A 15,726-nucleotide genomic window follows, 5' to 3' on the forward strand; every position below is an offset into this window, starting at 1 on the left:
GATAAAAGACGTAGTTAAACGATCATAACGTTTCATCTAGATTTAACACGTGTTCAAAAATTATCCGTTTAACTTGTTGGTCTGTATATTATAGTCAATACTCCGAAGCTTCGTCACTATGGAGGACTGAACGTCACACCCATGGTACGTCTAGGCAAGCATCAGGCGTCACAATACTCGTATGTCTTAGTCAAAGCTACTTTAACAGTTAGGTGCAAAATTGACAAAATAGTAGCATGTGGAGAAGTTTTATATCAATCAAAAGTATTATTGGTGATTGACCTTATGATTATTGTCCTTAGGAACTGTAACCTAGTAAAAAAACAAGAAACATACAATTTGTTTTTGTTACGAAAATATATAGAGCCTACACAAGCAGGTACGGGTAGGTACTCAAACTAGAAAGTGCTTGATTCTATTATAAGTCCTGCTTTGTTCAGGCTTACGGCTCAGACGCACTTGAGTTGCGTTGCTTCAACGATACAGAGGCGCTTTCAAAGTTACGCTACTGCGACCCTAGTTTTGTTGTAAAATATTTTTTTTTGTAATTAAAAAATACCTTAAATGTTGCTACACCGACCGTCACTTAAGTTAAATTTCAGTACCGAACATCAGCAAGTTTAATGTACCTAATTTAAAACCTTGAATGCATTTAAAAACATAAAAAGAAAGGCATATAAACATTGTACCTATACCTATTAATTGATAATAGGTTTCGAAAAAAAATAATGCTTACAATCGGAATATAAATAACATAATTTATCACCATAACAAACCTTAAAATACTTTCGCTTTTGGCTTATTGCTCTTAAATATAAGCTTGATTGACACATGAATAAAAAGTATTACTAGCACAATAGCACCGAGAATACAAAACAGGACGGTGAGTAGTAGATTCAGTTCGTAGTACTCGGCCCAGCCCATGCCGGCCGCGGGGGCCCGCAGATGGCGCGCGCCGCCGTGCCGCAGCACGTGCTCCGTCCACCACACCGCGCGCTCCAGCGCAGACATCGGCTGGTCGTTGATGATGTTTCTGAGCTTAATCACGTTCTGCTCGTAGCTGGAAAACAAAAAAAAGGTTCCTATAACTCCGTTGGCTTGGTCACCTGAAGAGGATGGGAGAGGATCGTGCTGTGAGAAGAGCGTATGTGGGGCACCCGAGCGGGAAACGTCCGTCTCGGCGACGTCCCAGATATATACCGCTGGAGTGATGAAGCCCTAAAAAAACCTGTCCGCCCTCGGAATACCCAACTGAGCAGAGTGGCGGCTCTATTGTGTCAGAGGCCAAGATCCTTTTAGGGTAAGTCAGCAAGTGATGTATGTATCCCTTATATGGGCAAAAAATATTTTTTTTATTTTTTTGGTACGCATACCCCTCAATATTATTAGAAATGCTAAAAAAAACAGACCTGCAAAATTACAATACTCTGACACGCGCCATCTACGCGGTGCCGCGGCCGGCGGCAGCCGCCATTCTCCGATCCGTTACAACGCCGTCACCACGTATCGCTCGGTCGCGCGTCCATACATTTTCTCATTTCCAAAAACCATGTAATTTAATCGCTCAGTACATTAAAAGTTGAAAAAGTCCAAATTGTGTCGACTACGTCATTTCACAAGAACCTGCGCCAACAGATTCGAGCCGGATGAGGCTTTGGAATCCACTATCTAAAGGAGGACAAAGGAATTCATCGGCGCGGTCGAACAAAGGGGTCGACATTTTGGACACGTGGAGATCTGGAGATTCAACCAAATTCAAGAAGATTCAGCAAGTCTGTACCTGAGTCTACAATATTTAAGCAAGAATATACCAGGAAAAGGGTTTGCAGTGGCATTTGTGTGAGTTCGTTCCAATTATTTCGTTTTAATTTCACTTCACTGTGCCTTTCATACAGAGTACTGTGCTCTTTTCCATCGAAACCACTATCTAAAGGTTTCATATCAATCTAAAATCCCAATTAGTGCTATAATTCCGTCTATTGCCTATTTTTACTAAATATTCTTTTGGAATCGAAACTTAAATCGATCTTTTATTTCTATAAACTATCAACAAAAGTAGCTTCAGTATCTTGTTTTCAGAGTTCTAGAAGACTGTTTTGCCTCTATTTGAGCCAATACAGAACAATAATTGAAAGTTTAGCTTTAGCTTAGCAAATGAAAGCGTTTAGCAAATGCCCTGTATGCGCAAACTATCACACTATATACCAATGCCCTAAATTCAAAGCTATGCCTATAGAATCGCGCATCGAAAAAATAAACCAGTTAAGTCTTTGTACTAATTGTCTTCGCGCAGGGCACGACGAACAACGCTGTCGACTTAGTTCATGTCGTTTGTGTACCAAACGTCACAACACTCTGTTACACATTAACACTCAATCCACAGAACCACTGGCTAGCAAATCATCTACTAAAAGTGACGGTGTCTTACCTGGCGTGCAGGACCAATCTAAACCTGCACAAGACAACATCACACTATCTTCTATACATCGCAGCCAAGCTCTTCTTTCCACTGCTATAATCAATGTTCAAGACCACTCTGGTCAAACACACAAGGTCCGTATTATGCTAGACAACGGATCAACTATTTCATTCATCACAGAATCTTTACAAAAACAATTAGGGATACCCAGTTATTCCACATTTACCTCAGTTAACCTACTGGAGGACAAAACAACAAAAGCCACTAAAAAATGTGACGTCACTATATCGTCACTATACGATCGCAATTATACAACCGATGTTGATTGCTACGTTTTATCTCGGATCTCCGATCTCATACCTACTAATCCAATTAATTGCAATGCTTTCGAAATTCCCTCTCACATCCACCTCGCGGACCCATCATTCTCGGAACCGTCAGAGGTGCAGATGCTGCTGAGCGCTGACATATTTTGGGATGTACTTTGTCTAAATAAGATATCCCTAGGCAAGAATCTACCATTACTAGTCGAATCAAAACTAGGGTGGCTAGTAGTTAAATTACAAAACTCAAACAAAACAAAACAAAATACAGTCCACTGCCATTTCTCTAATACAGAGCTAGATCACAAACTAAACGATTTTTTTGATAATGATGGTTTCTCTAATATCGAAAAGGTGTATAACAAATCTAAATCTGATAGCGAGTGTGAACGAATCTTTACAAGTACTACCACGCGCCACTCGGATGGGAAATTCATTGTAACGGTACCACTTAAAGAATCCCCCGAGGTGTTAGGTAACTCTAAAGAACAAGCTTTGACAAGATTTCAGTCATTAGAGCGCAAATTCAAACGCGAACCGGAATTCAAAGAGCAATATACTAAATTTATGAAGGAATATTTACAGTTAGGTCATATGTCAGAAAATATAGACTCTCAAAACGATACATTCTCTTATTTTCTTCCACATCATGGAATTTTGCGCGAGGGGAGCCTCACAACAAAATTAAGATCTGTTTTTGATGGATCAGCTGTCACAAGCTCAGGGAAGTCATACAATGACATTCAACACATAGGCCCGGTTGTCCAAGATGATTTATTGAGCATTCTCATTCGATTCCGACAACATAGATTTGTTGCAACTTCGGATGTAGCTAAAATGTATAGACAGATTTATGTAAGAGAAGATCAACGAAGTTTGCAGCAAATCCTATGGCGGCCTGATCCCACACAACCAATTAAACCATACAAACTAAACACGGTCACATACGGCACGGCCTCAGCTCCCTGGTTAGCGACAAGAACACTAAAACAATTAGGTATCGATTGCAAGGACGAACTTGCACGTGAAACGATTTTGCATGACTTTTACGTTGATGATTACATCACTGGTCATGATGATGAACAAACACTCATACATACATGTCAAAATGTCATTAGCGAGCTAGAACCCGCTCATTTCATGTTACGAAAATGGCGGTCTAACAAACCGTCCATTCTAACTCAAATTGTAAATGAAAACAATGATGATGATTTTCTAAATCTAAACAACGATGAATATGCCAAAACTTTAGGCCTACTTTGGGCTTGTAAACGAGACACATTATTGTTTTCATTGCCACACACAATTAAAACACCTAAAACAAAACGCACTATTTTGTCCACTATAGCGCAAGTGTTTGACCCACTGGGCTTAATAAACCCTTGCATGTTACAGGCAAAACTCATACTCCAGTCACTTTGGTCTCAAAATATTCCATGGGACTCCCAGTTACCAGCCGCGGTTGACTCACAGTGGGACCAGTTTGTCAAATACTTGCCAGATATTTCCAAAATCGAAATTCCTCGCAGAGCACTTTGTGATGATTTCGTAACTGTTCAATTACACGCATTTAGTGACGCATCAATGAAAGCTTGCGCTGCCTGCGTATACATACGCACAGTGTCTATAAGCGGTAACGTAAGTGTACATTTGCTCGTTGCAAAAAGCAAACTGGCCCCACTGAGGCAACGACTAACAATTCCAAAATTAGAATTGTGTGGCAGTCTCCTAGCTACACAACTAACGAAAAAGGTTGTAAATTCATTCCGCCTGAAAGTAGACTCAATATATTTTCACTGCGACTCAACCATTGTTCTCGGCTGGCTAAAAACTTGTAAAAAACAGCTTAAACAATTTGTCCATAACAGAGTCACTGAGATTACTAACGCCTTTGACCCATCAGCATGGCACTATGTCCCAACAGATATGAACCCTGCTGACATAGGGTCTAGAGGTCAAAATGCTTTACAGCTCAAAAATTCAACTTTGTGGTTCCAAGGCCCACATTTTTTACACCAAAAAGACATTCAATGGCCTTTGCAGCCTCAAAGTGTGGATGTTTCTGATTTGTCTGAAATCAAAACTCGTTGTAATTTTTCAGCATCTGCAGATATACATGAAAACGATTTCACTGAAAGGTTCTCAAACTTTAGCAAAATGCAGCACGTTGTAGCTTACATATATAGATTTAAACACAATTGTCAAAATACAAACAAACGAGTTGGTCCATTACGCATTTCAGAATTAAAATTAGCATTGTTTTCCTTGTGTAAAAAGGTACAATCAGAAATATTCACCAAACAACTTTCATTGCTCATGAAGGGCACACTGACAGCAAAAGATAAAATAATAAAACTAAATCCATTTATTGACCAGGACAACCTTATCCGAGTTGGAGGACGATTATCTAACTCAAACTACGATTATGATACTAAACATCCTATTTTGCTACATGCATCCCACCATATAACAAAAACATTGATACAACATTATCATAGAATACTTTTACATGCAGGACCCCAACTGCTATTATCCATGTTACGTCATAAGTTCTGGATAATAAACGGTCGCAACCTTTGTCGGAAGATAACACATGACTGTTTAACTTGTCTTCGTTTCTCAGGTCGTACTTACCAGCCTATCATGAGTTCACTTCCTGCACAGAGGTTGCACGCTGATCACCCTTTCACACACACAGCCACAGATTATGCTGGTCCTATCCTGATATTGAACAGAAAGGGTCGCGGCGCTCAACTAATAAAGGCATACATAGTTGTGTTTGTCTGTCTGGCAGTGAGAGCAGTACACCTCGAGCTCGTCACCGATCTGACGTCTCAAGGCTTCATTGCCACTTTAAATCGATTTATTGCCCGCAGAGGTAAGCCGGCAATTTTATTTTCAGATAACGGTACTCAGTACGTAGGATCATGTAATGAACTAGCTAAATTTTTAAAGGAAACCAGTAATGACATAACGGCTTACTCTGCAGAAAACGAAATAAAATTCAAATTCGCCCCAGCTTACAGTCCAAATTTCAACGGTTTGGCCGAAGGATCAGTCATGTCTGTAAAATATCACTTGAAACGCGTTCTATCTATGACTAATTTAGACTACGAACACATGAATTCGGTATTGGTTCATATAGAGGGGATACTTAACTCTAGGCCTCTCACTCCTCTTTCTTCTGATCCTTCAGATCTCGTTCCTTTATGTCCAGCACATTTCTTAATTGGGCGAACGATCACATTGCCACCTGCACCCCAGGTGGAAGAAACTCGACCACTTACGACACTCTCCAAATACATGAGAGTTCAACAGCTCAAGGCTCATTTTTGGAGAAGATACTCAAAAGAATATATTTCAGAGCTCCAGTCCCGCAGCAAGTGGCGCACTCAGGGTGCGCATCCACAGCTGGGCGAGATGGTCATCATCAAGGATGACCGCTTACCACCCTACCGATGGCTGCTCGGACGAGTCACAGCCGTCCACCCGGGCAGCGACGGCGTCAACCGCGTCGCCGACGTCCTCACCACTACGGGGACCCTGCGCAGGGCATACAATCGGCTCTGCCCACTTCCATCGACGTTGGATCAGGCAGCTCCTGACCCAAGGGGGGCAGCCTGTTAACGCTCCATCCATGTGTGCGTGCGCGCACACATACACGCGCCATCTACGCGGTGCCGCGGCCGGCGGCAGCCGCCATTCTCCGATCCGTTACAACGCCGACACCACGTATCGCTCGGTCGCGCGTCCATACATTTTCTCATTTCCAAAAACCATGTAATTTAATCGCTCAGTACATTAAAAGTTGTAAAAGTCCAAATTGTGTCGACTACGTCATTTCACAAGAACCTGCGCCAACACTTGCCATCCACCGAGCTTGGTGCATCGCACCAGGTGGCTTAATTTTTAATTTGTTTTCGCTATCGCCACCCAAATATATTACCGACAGTTCAATGAGTTCGCGATAGTCATCTCGCACAGTATTTTTCTTTAACTCTTTCCAATAAAATCCAAGGAGTTCACTGCGGACTGCATCGTTGACGTGTTTTTTCACAAAATCTGGACAGGTTTCAAAGACACTTGGATTAACATTTTTCCAGTTATCTTTAAACTTTTTAAAAAGTGGAATATCAGGGCTACGGGTTACTTGTGGTATTTTAGCTTCAAATATACTTTTCAGAACGAGTTCGTAGACATGGTGGCGACAGGCAAACAGTAATAGCTCTCTTTCCATTTTTTGTTCTAGTATTGAACACGCACCATTGTAGCGACCAGTATTTGAAGCCGTGGTATCGCAGCACATAATCTGTATTTTGTCATTAAGATCCCAATTTTGAAGGGCTTGTAAAACGGCTTGAGCTTGTTCTTTTCCTGATGAACTGTCTATCTTGGGCACAGCAAGAAGTTGTTCTTTGTCTTCGTACGTGATCACGATCGGCAGTCATTCCTCTTTTGAACTTCGTACATCTGTGGCAGGTAGTAATTTGCCATCCCAGTGAATAGTAGCAATTTCAGGAACATTGTTTTGGAAATCAGTTTTTATTCCCTCAGCCCTAATTTTTCGTGTCTGCGTTCGAATTCGTTGTATCGAAGATTTATTTACGGGGTAGTCATCGATATTTAGGTCCAATGCTTCAATTGTAGCCTGAATGACGTAAACGGAATCTCTTGTGCTTAGTTGACATCTATCTAAGGCTGCTACTAACTTAGGTGAAATAAAGTCCTTTCGGCCCCTTTTAACAACGGTGACTTGGGGAGTAACAGGTAATGTCAATACGGGTTCATCTAGAGAACGATCGGATAAACCATGAATGGAAGACGTAGGGCTGTGAACCAGCGAATAATCATATGGCGGCGAAGGTTCTGCGATAGATGTGTTTTTTAATCTTCTTTTCTCTTCGTCTATTTTCCGTTGCCGGGCTCGCTCTTCCTTTTCTGCCAATTTTTGGTCAATTCCTGCTAGACTACCCTGACGCCCCGGTTCTCTCTGTTGCTGTAAAAATACTCTATCTTCTTCAATCTTTATCATTTGCAGAGCGTCAGCATGTGCGATATCAAATAAATTGTCCAACTTGTCTTTAAAATCGTGCTCCCGGCGTTTATGAATGTCATTGCTTTTCTTACAATTTTTTTGTAAATCACGCCAAACTTGGTAAAGGTCTACAAGCTTTTTAACACAGTTAGGTACTGACCGTGTAGGTATTCTAGCCTTATCCCAAAAAATAATACACTCACGAATAGCAAGATTAGCACTTTCGTTTACTTTTAAATTCACTTCGCGAATATTATAAAAAAAGACCGCTAGTACTTGCCTATTTGACGGCAATTTCGCTCCTGTTATCTGATGTTTTATGTTACCCACTAGGTAAATGTCCTTTTTTGAACTTCGTAGTTCAATATCCATTTTTAAAAACAAACAAAAACCTCCCAGATACAACGAAATGTAAAACTACACTAAGTGATTACGCAGTATGTTCCGATCGCTCAAAGCAACTTGTACGGGCAAGTTTCAGCTTCAAGTCGGCACGGGTTCCCGTTCATAGATCAAGCTCATTTTTATTTTAGGAGTATTTTAGAATATATGGAACAAATTTAGGGGGTATGCGTAAAAAAAAAATTTGGTCGAAAAATAAGGGACACCCTAATGTATATGTATATGTATAATTAACATCAAGGTTAATAGTAAAATGTACATCAGTAAAAACAGTAAATATGTGTTAGTAAAACCGATAGGGGGCTACGAGGAGTGATTTTACCTCTTGTTCGTCATTATCATGTTGATGGCTGCAGTAAACTGTTGCTCAGTGAGCGTGTCCTTATCCAATTTGATGCCAATACCGTGACGCACATATTTCTCGGAGTTATAAAACTGGTCCATGAATAAAGGTATGCCAATCAAGGGTACCCCCGCTTCAATGGCATCTTCTGTGGACCGGAGACCAGCCTGAGTAATGAAGAGTTTTACTTTTGGGTGGCCTGGAAATTTAGTAATATATAATAGTCTTGTTAGAATTCACCAGTTTTCAGAGGCTTAGAAACAACTTGAATAAGCCCGACACCCCGTGTTATAATAGCTAGTATCTAAGAAGTGTTGCTCGTACGTACAGTTAGCATATCTATTATTAGCTTAGCAACCTTGCATAAAATAATGTAGGCAGGGTTGCTGAACTAAAAGTTTTGCTGACTGTACAGTCGAGATCTCAAACATCTTTAAAACTAACTTTCCAAAAATAGTTTACACGCCTCTAAGACACTGACAATAAGGTCGTGTGAACATATTATCAGAACGTTGGCTTGTGTTGGCTCAGAATGTATGTGAATTCTACCGTACCACAAATCCTTTACAGAATCGATCTCCGCGTTCTTCAGAAAACTGTTATCCGTTCCTTCTACGTATGATAAAATTCACGTTGCAACAATCATTAACTTAATAAGTAATTAACAGTTAAGAGTTTGCTTGACTTACGTAAGACATCAACTTGAGGCAGCCACTTAAAAGTCCTGATATTTGACGACCTGACAGGAAATTCGTCCGAGTCCCATTTCCAGAATATATTGTATGGAATATTTGAAAAAACTTTAGTTAATATTTGTAATGTTTTCGCCGGCAAATCGAATGGGTCGAAATTAGTGCCAAAACTAACGTATATAACTTCTACTGGAGATTCATCTAAATATGTTTTGATGTCCTGTAATAACGAAGCAATATTATTAGTGCCTGTTCAGTTTTAGAATCAACATTAACGCACATTTTAGTTTAACAAAAAGGGCATTGTGATCCAATATATGCATATCACCGTTTTTTTATGCATAGTTCATTTCAGAAACGAATACGATGTCATTGTCTATTACCTTTGGAAGTGGTTTTTCAGAGACCCTATTAATACCTCCAATATAAATTACACTAGGCGGCATAGGTCGATTGTCTTCCCAAATTGGTGCTTCTCCATAAAAGAGCATATCAATATTTTTATCCAATTCTGCAACAGTTGGTGTTTCAGGTCCAAATAAATGTTTTAATACCCGATTGTCATGTTCTTCTGTATCCTTAGTTACTTTGTGGATGACAATTTCAGTATATAGCTCTTTAATTTTCTCCCACATAGTTAGGTCATATAATCTCTGTCTTTGCATTTGAGGATAGAGTATTGGGTGCGTAGGCACTCCTAAGTTGTGGTTGTGCCTGTCTATTGCACCTATTGCACATACTGCAATAACTGGAGCATTGAACACGTATGATAGGACAATAGATATTCTTGATGTTGCGTCTAAAAATAAAAGGTCGAAGTATCGGCTTTTCTGTTTAAGAAGCTGTTGTAATTCTGGCGTCTGGATTTGTTTAGCAAAAGTGTCTGCAGTGAATTCAAAATAACGTCTCAAGTGTTGAATTGGGTCTATTTCTTTCTTAGTAATACTAGTGATTCCGTGTTGCCTTGCATGTGAATACGAAACGTTATGAATATCTATTTCTGTCAGATTTTCAGGCGGCTGTGTATTCTTATACATTGGGCCTGCGGTTACAACCACTATTTCATGTCCACGTCTTAGCAGTTCTTCATGAATTGGTTTAAATAACAAGCTATGACTTATTGAAGTCACTGGTAAAAACGACAGTATACGTGCAGCTTGTCCATTGTAAACTAAACTGAATATTAGAACTAGAAATAATTTACAACAATTCATGTTGAAGTCTTATTAAGTACTAAAAGAGTATACTATAACAAACAACAAATAATGTTTCACTTCACCTACATGAAGTTCACATTAAAATAGTGTTTTATGTGTAATAAAAACTTATCAGTTGTAAATGAAATAAATGAAAAGGGCAGGATTTTTGAGTCATAAAAAATAGTACTTATCTACTTAAGATGTCTCGTGGAGTCATGAAATGAGAATGACTAGTGATATCGCACGGAACGATGAAACGCAAATATCGTCTTACCTATATAAATATACAATTTCTTCACTAATCAAGAAGTTAAGTAGTTGGTTTTTCTTGGAAAATCGTTTTCCCACGTTCAGCTTTTCAGTAGCTTTTTTAAATGTAACTGGCTGAAAGAGTGTCTTTTCTTAGGTTGCCTTGAAAATCCGTTTTATACTAAATAAGGTAAACGGCCCCAAGTTCGTGTTAGTACGTTATTTCGTTAGTTTTGTTTCTGGCGCAAATAATAAGGAATTCAAATATTTTTCATTCAAATTATACATATGAAAAAAATCTGTATTATTTAATCTCTTCAATAAAATAATAACCAATATTTTAGTGATTAAACTGAGAGTAATACGACGGTCGAAACTGTCAGACAGCCGCAAACAGCTGTGTTGTATGCGTGCACTTTTTTTAGGCGTAAGGTGCGCGCTCTCACTTGTTAAGCTTATAGGAAGGAAAAGCTAAACCCATTCGAAAAAAAGATTTAGGGAGTGTTTCTGTGGGTTCCTTAGTAATTGATTTGATAAGAAAAAAGATTGAATATATGCATAGAAATACCTTATAATTGCAATAAATCGACTCACGAAATAGCGGTCATTTTATTTTGTGTCTCCTATTTCGTGCCACTAACGAATCAAGGATTTTCTAGATACATTTTGAGTGCTTGTTTTTAAATATAACAAGGAAGATAATTAAAAAAATAAATTAGAAAACAATTAATGTATTTCATGAAGTTTCGTATGAGCGAAATTCGGTATATGTTTTTTTCACTAGAATTCGCATAAAACGAGTTTGAATGTGACCCGAGTAAAATTTTTTAAGGTATATTCCACGTATATTCTCATATTAACTACTAGCACAATTTTATTTATAATTCAATTTATTTGATTTATTTTTGTGTATGTTTATATTTAACGTATAAGATAGTTACTTAAATGGTTTTTTGAAAATAATTTTTTTTTTTTAATATTTGTTTTTAATATATTTTTTTTTATATAGTTCGGCTTTTAATCAAGTATTAAAGTACCCATATGGTTTACAAAGTCTTAATTCAGCCATTAAAGTCGACGAGTACAAAAAACTTTAAGCCACCTCTCAATTTAATTTTTTTTTTAAATATTATTTTTAATTTGACCTTACAATTACTCGTAAGTAGGTAAGACCGTTAAATATTTAAAATGATTATCAGCAAATTATCACCAATTACTCTAAGAAAACTTTATTCCGAAACAGGGGACACGAATTCACGAACTTAGGAGCTCAGCTAAATTTGTATCACGAAATGGGAGCCAAATAAGAGCTTCACGAAAAAATTCATATAAAAAAAAGTTTCAACTAAAACCCTGTAGTTTATACATTAAATTATTAACAAAGAACTAATATAACTTACTCAAAAGCTTTCAAGGTATTGATATGATTAGTAATATTTAAAAAATATATACAAACTCTCAAGAGCCTTAACCTGCCGAAACAGGGGCCCTTTACCTTATGTCGATTAAAAACTGTTTCTTTAAACATATTTTAGGAAATGGGTGAATCCTTAATATGAAGTAGTTCATAGAAGTATAGAGTTCAAGTAGAGCTCAAAACCAATAATAGTCTCTCAGTTATACGTAGGATATAATTAAAATTCTAATTGTACTCCAAGTATTAATATATCTATTAGAAGAGATAGATTCGAGATACGTCCTTAATCGCAAAAAACTTCCTTTGCTACATTTTAGAATAACTCCAATGTGCCCGGAGTTAAGAACTCAGAGCAGGAAACTGGTTTTCGACTGTTCGTTCCTATTGCAGTAGAACTTTTTCGCTTCGGTATGTTTACGTACCTACATTTGCAATATTGGGAACGGCTGGATCACTCACTTGGTTGACTTTTAGGTAATAGGTATACGGTAAACAAAAACATTATCTACAAATACAAATGCATTTATTTCATTACTTTTTTACATTATATCTAGATAGATACCTTAGCAAAACAAAAGTATACCTGTACTATAGTTCGTTTTTTTAGCATTAGAAATAAGGTAAACAATCTTGATGTGTCTTTTAATTGAAAAACACATTTTATAAATAAGTTATGGCAAATATGTAACAATTATGAATCTAATACGATCATTTATATTCTTCTGCTTTCATAAGTAATAGTTATTGATTTTTAAAAAGCGTTTTTCAATTAAAAGACATGTCAAGATCGCTTACCTTCTTTCAAATTCTTTCCAATGCTTAAAAAAAACGAACTATAGGTACCTACTCGTACTTCCTCTCGTGTTATGACCGGCATGATGGTGCAATTGAATGAAACTCCACATTAAATGTAATTAATTAAAATATAGATCGGTTACTCACAACCTACAACTTAAAAAATTAAGATTATTCAATTTAAATATTCTCAAAAAGTTGCATTGCCAAAAAATATCAGATAATATAAGAAATAAAAAAATTAAAATATCAGATAAGTATCAGAGCATTCACAACACATAAATAGATTACGTAAACTATTTGTAAAATATTCATGCATTTTACTTTCCTCTTGTTCGAAATATACAAGATTCTGACTCGAACTATTGGCGCTCTCATTTGGATCGATGAAAATATCGTCAGAAGTAGGTGCCTTTCATCCCTTGGTTAACAATCTAGATACTAAAAGATTAAAACATAAGTATTTTAAGCTGTGACGTGCATTAGTATAATAAATGAGTTACCTACCAGGCTTCCGGTGTAACTAGACGCACTAGCTGATCTAGTTAACATAAATAATGATTGACACAGCTGATCAATCGATAATATTTTCATAAACTTTAAAACCTCAATTATTATGTACAAATGTTAATTAAAATAAATACATGTAAGTAACTATAATGAATGCATTCAGTAAATTAATTTTAAATAAAAACAAAACATTCTCACGAGAAATCTGAAACAACAAACAAAAAACATAACAGAGTCAAGTTTCGTAGTGGGCCATTAATCAGAAAAAGTGATTCGCTGAAACCAAAGAGAATGGAATGCGTATAGAGAATTACTGTCGGTAAATTTTGTAGTCGCGAAGGTTATGCTGCCATCTGCTGACGCAGTATTGAAACTAAAGATGAAAATGTATAAAAATATCAATAAAACATATATATTTACATATAGACATAAATGATTTTTAGGGTTCCGTACCCAAAGGGTAAAACGGGACCCTATTACTAAGACTTCACTGTTCGTCCGTCCGTCCGTCCGTCCGTCCGTCCGTCCGTCCGTCCGTCCGTCCGTCCGTCCGTCTGTCACCAGGCTGTATCTCACGAACCGTGATAGCTAGACAGTTGAAATTTTCACAAATGATGTATTTCTGTTGCCGCTATAACAACAAATACTAAAAACAGAATAAAATAAAGATTTAAATGGGGCTCCCATACAACAAACGTGATTTTTGACCAAAGTTAAGCAACGTCGGGAGTGGTCAGTACTTGGATGGGTGACCGTTTTTTGTTTGCTCTTTTTTTCTTTTTTTTTGCATTATGGTACGGAACCCTTCGTGCGCGAGTCCGACTCGCACTTGCCCGGTTTTTTATTTACATTGATGTGCGTTAGAATTGTTAAATATCAAGGGAGTGGCGCCATCTATTAGAGAGTAACTTTGTCTTGATTTCCGAGGCACGGGGTTTCTTTTGACTTTGCTTGTCTTATGGAAATCACATCTCTTTGCTAAAACTACTCAAGATTGGTACTCGAGTTTAAAGGAAATGAATAACAAAGATCTTATATCGAAGTGCGTCTAACGCGTCAAATGCGTTTCGTTAATGTCTTTTATGGTTATAAATACCCCCACGCCAAGCTGGGAACTGATGATTCTATTTTTGTCCGTCGGATTGTCACAATCTCTGGCTCGCTCGTAGACTTTAAAATAAAGGTGTTATTTTAACGGTTGAATGTTTGACATTACGTAGCTACTATGCTGCTTTTTGTCAGACTGTTCAATTGTGAGTTCAGTGTAAATACTTACGTGTGTTTTGGTGTTTTTTGTGTTTTAGAGCCAGATTAGTGTCTGATTGCACGGTCAATCAACCGGAAACGCCTAACCTAGCGGTGATAAGCAGGCTTTTCCGGGAATCCAGTAGAGTGTTAGGTCCAGGTCGCGAGAGGGGCCTGGCGTCAACCTTTTTACCTACACAGGTGACGATTATACCTCTTACGTTCTCTTCAAGGTCTGACAGAGGGATGTGAGGATCTCACGTGTGGATCATTAAGAGTAATCTTTACTCACTGAAATCTGTTGGTAATTGAAGAAGCGTGGTATTGTTATATATATTTATTAGTGATGTACCGACTATTGATTTGGCCGACTAGCCGACTAATCGGCGCTCGAATGGCCGATTAGTCGGCCAGATCATTAGTTTCGTAAAAGTTTAGGTGAAAAACAATAGTATTGCTCCTTTAGTTGTGCTACTTGTGCTATTCATCATATTGACTTGGCTAAAAGGTGTTCTTTAAAGGTTCAAAGACCTATTACAAAAATCCTCGTTCAATTTCTGTCTTTCTTTTATTTTGCGATCCTGCGAGCAGACCGTCCGTACAGCTTGTAGGAGGTATTTCCAAGGCTCTATTTCCCGTACGTAGTCGCCAGTTAAGAACCTATCCCCTGTGGTCAGCGTTTTTACGAGCAACGTGCCCTGTCTAAGTCTCTAAATTTTGCAATAACATTAATAGTTCCCCATGGCTCCACCATTAAAAAAACTAAATAATAATAAAATTAAACTTGCACACGAAATTACACGAGAATCAGTTAAGATCGACCTTTAGAGGAAAACACCAGCCCACCAACATAATGTAACGATCAAACGGTCAATTTTATGAACAAAAGTTTTCGTATGCACCCTGAATAGGTATTTAAGTAAAATAGACATAAAACATATACGTATGGTAAATATTTACTGTTGATTTCTTTTTTTTTCTGTTTTTCTTTCACTAATAAAGTGCCGACTAATCGGCTATTATTGCCGACTAGTCGCCGACTAATCGCCGACTACAAATGTGGCCGGATAGTCGGCTTTCCCGACTAGTCGGCGACT

At 37.9% G+C, this 15,726-nt stretch overlaps 2 protein-coding genes across 2 annotated transcripts; one reads left to right on the forward strand and one right to left on the reverse strand.

Moving 5' to 3' along the window:
- Positions 1 to 737: 737 nt before the first annotated feature.
- LOC134802966 (UDP-glycosyltransferase UGT4-like) lies at positions 738 to 10,434 on the reverse strand. Its single transcript, XM_063775704.1, has 4 exons — positions 9,598 to 10,434; positions 9,212 to 9,434; positions 8,502 to 8,721; positions 738 to 1,060 (listed from the first exon to the last, which is right to left on the reverse strand). The coding sequence occupies exons 1-4, from the start codon at positions 10,426 to 10,428 to the stop codon at positions 778 to 780; spliced, it is 1,557 nt and encodes a 518-aa protein (XP_063631774.1). The 5' UTR covers positions 10,429 to 10,434; the 3' UTR covers positions 738 to 777.
- On the forward strand, positions 2,215 to 6,369 carry LOC134800129 (uncharacterized). Its single transcript, XM_063772596.1, has 2 exons — positions 2,215 to 4,095; positions 6,007 to 6,369. The coding sequence occupies exons 1-2, from the start codon at positions 2,227 to 2,229 to the stop codon at positions 6,367 to 6,369; spliced, it is 2,232 nt and encodes a 743-aa protein (XP_063628666.1). The 5' UTR covers positions 2,215 to 2,226.
- Positions 10,435 to 15,726: the final 5,292 nt, after the last annotated feature.

Source organism: Cydia splendana, chromosome 2 (genome assembly GCF_910591565.1).
Source record: "Cydia splendana chromosome 2, ilCydSple1.2, whole genome shotgun sequence".
Lineage (NCBI taxonomy): Eukaryota > Metazoa > Arthropoda > Insecta > Lepidoptera > Tortricidae > Cydia > Cydia splendana.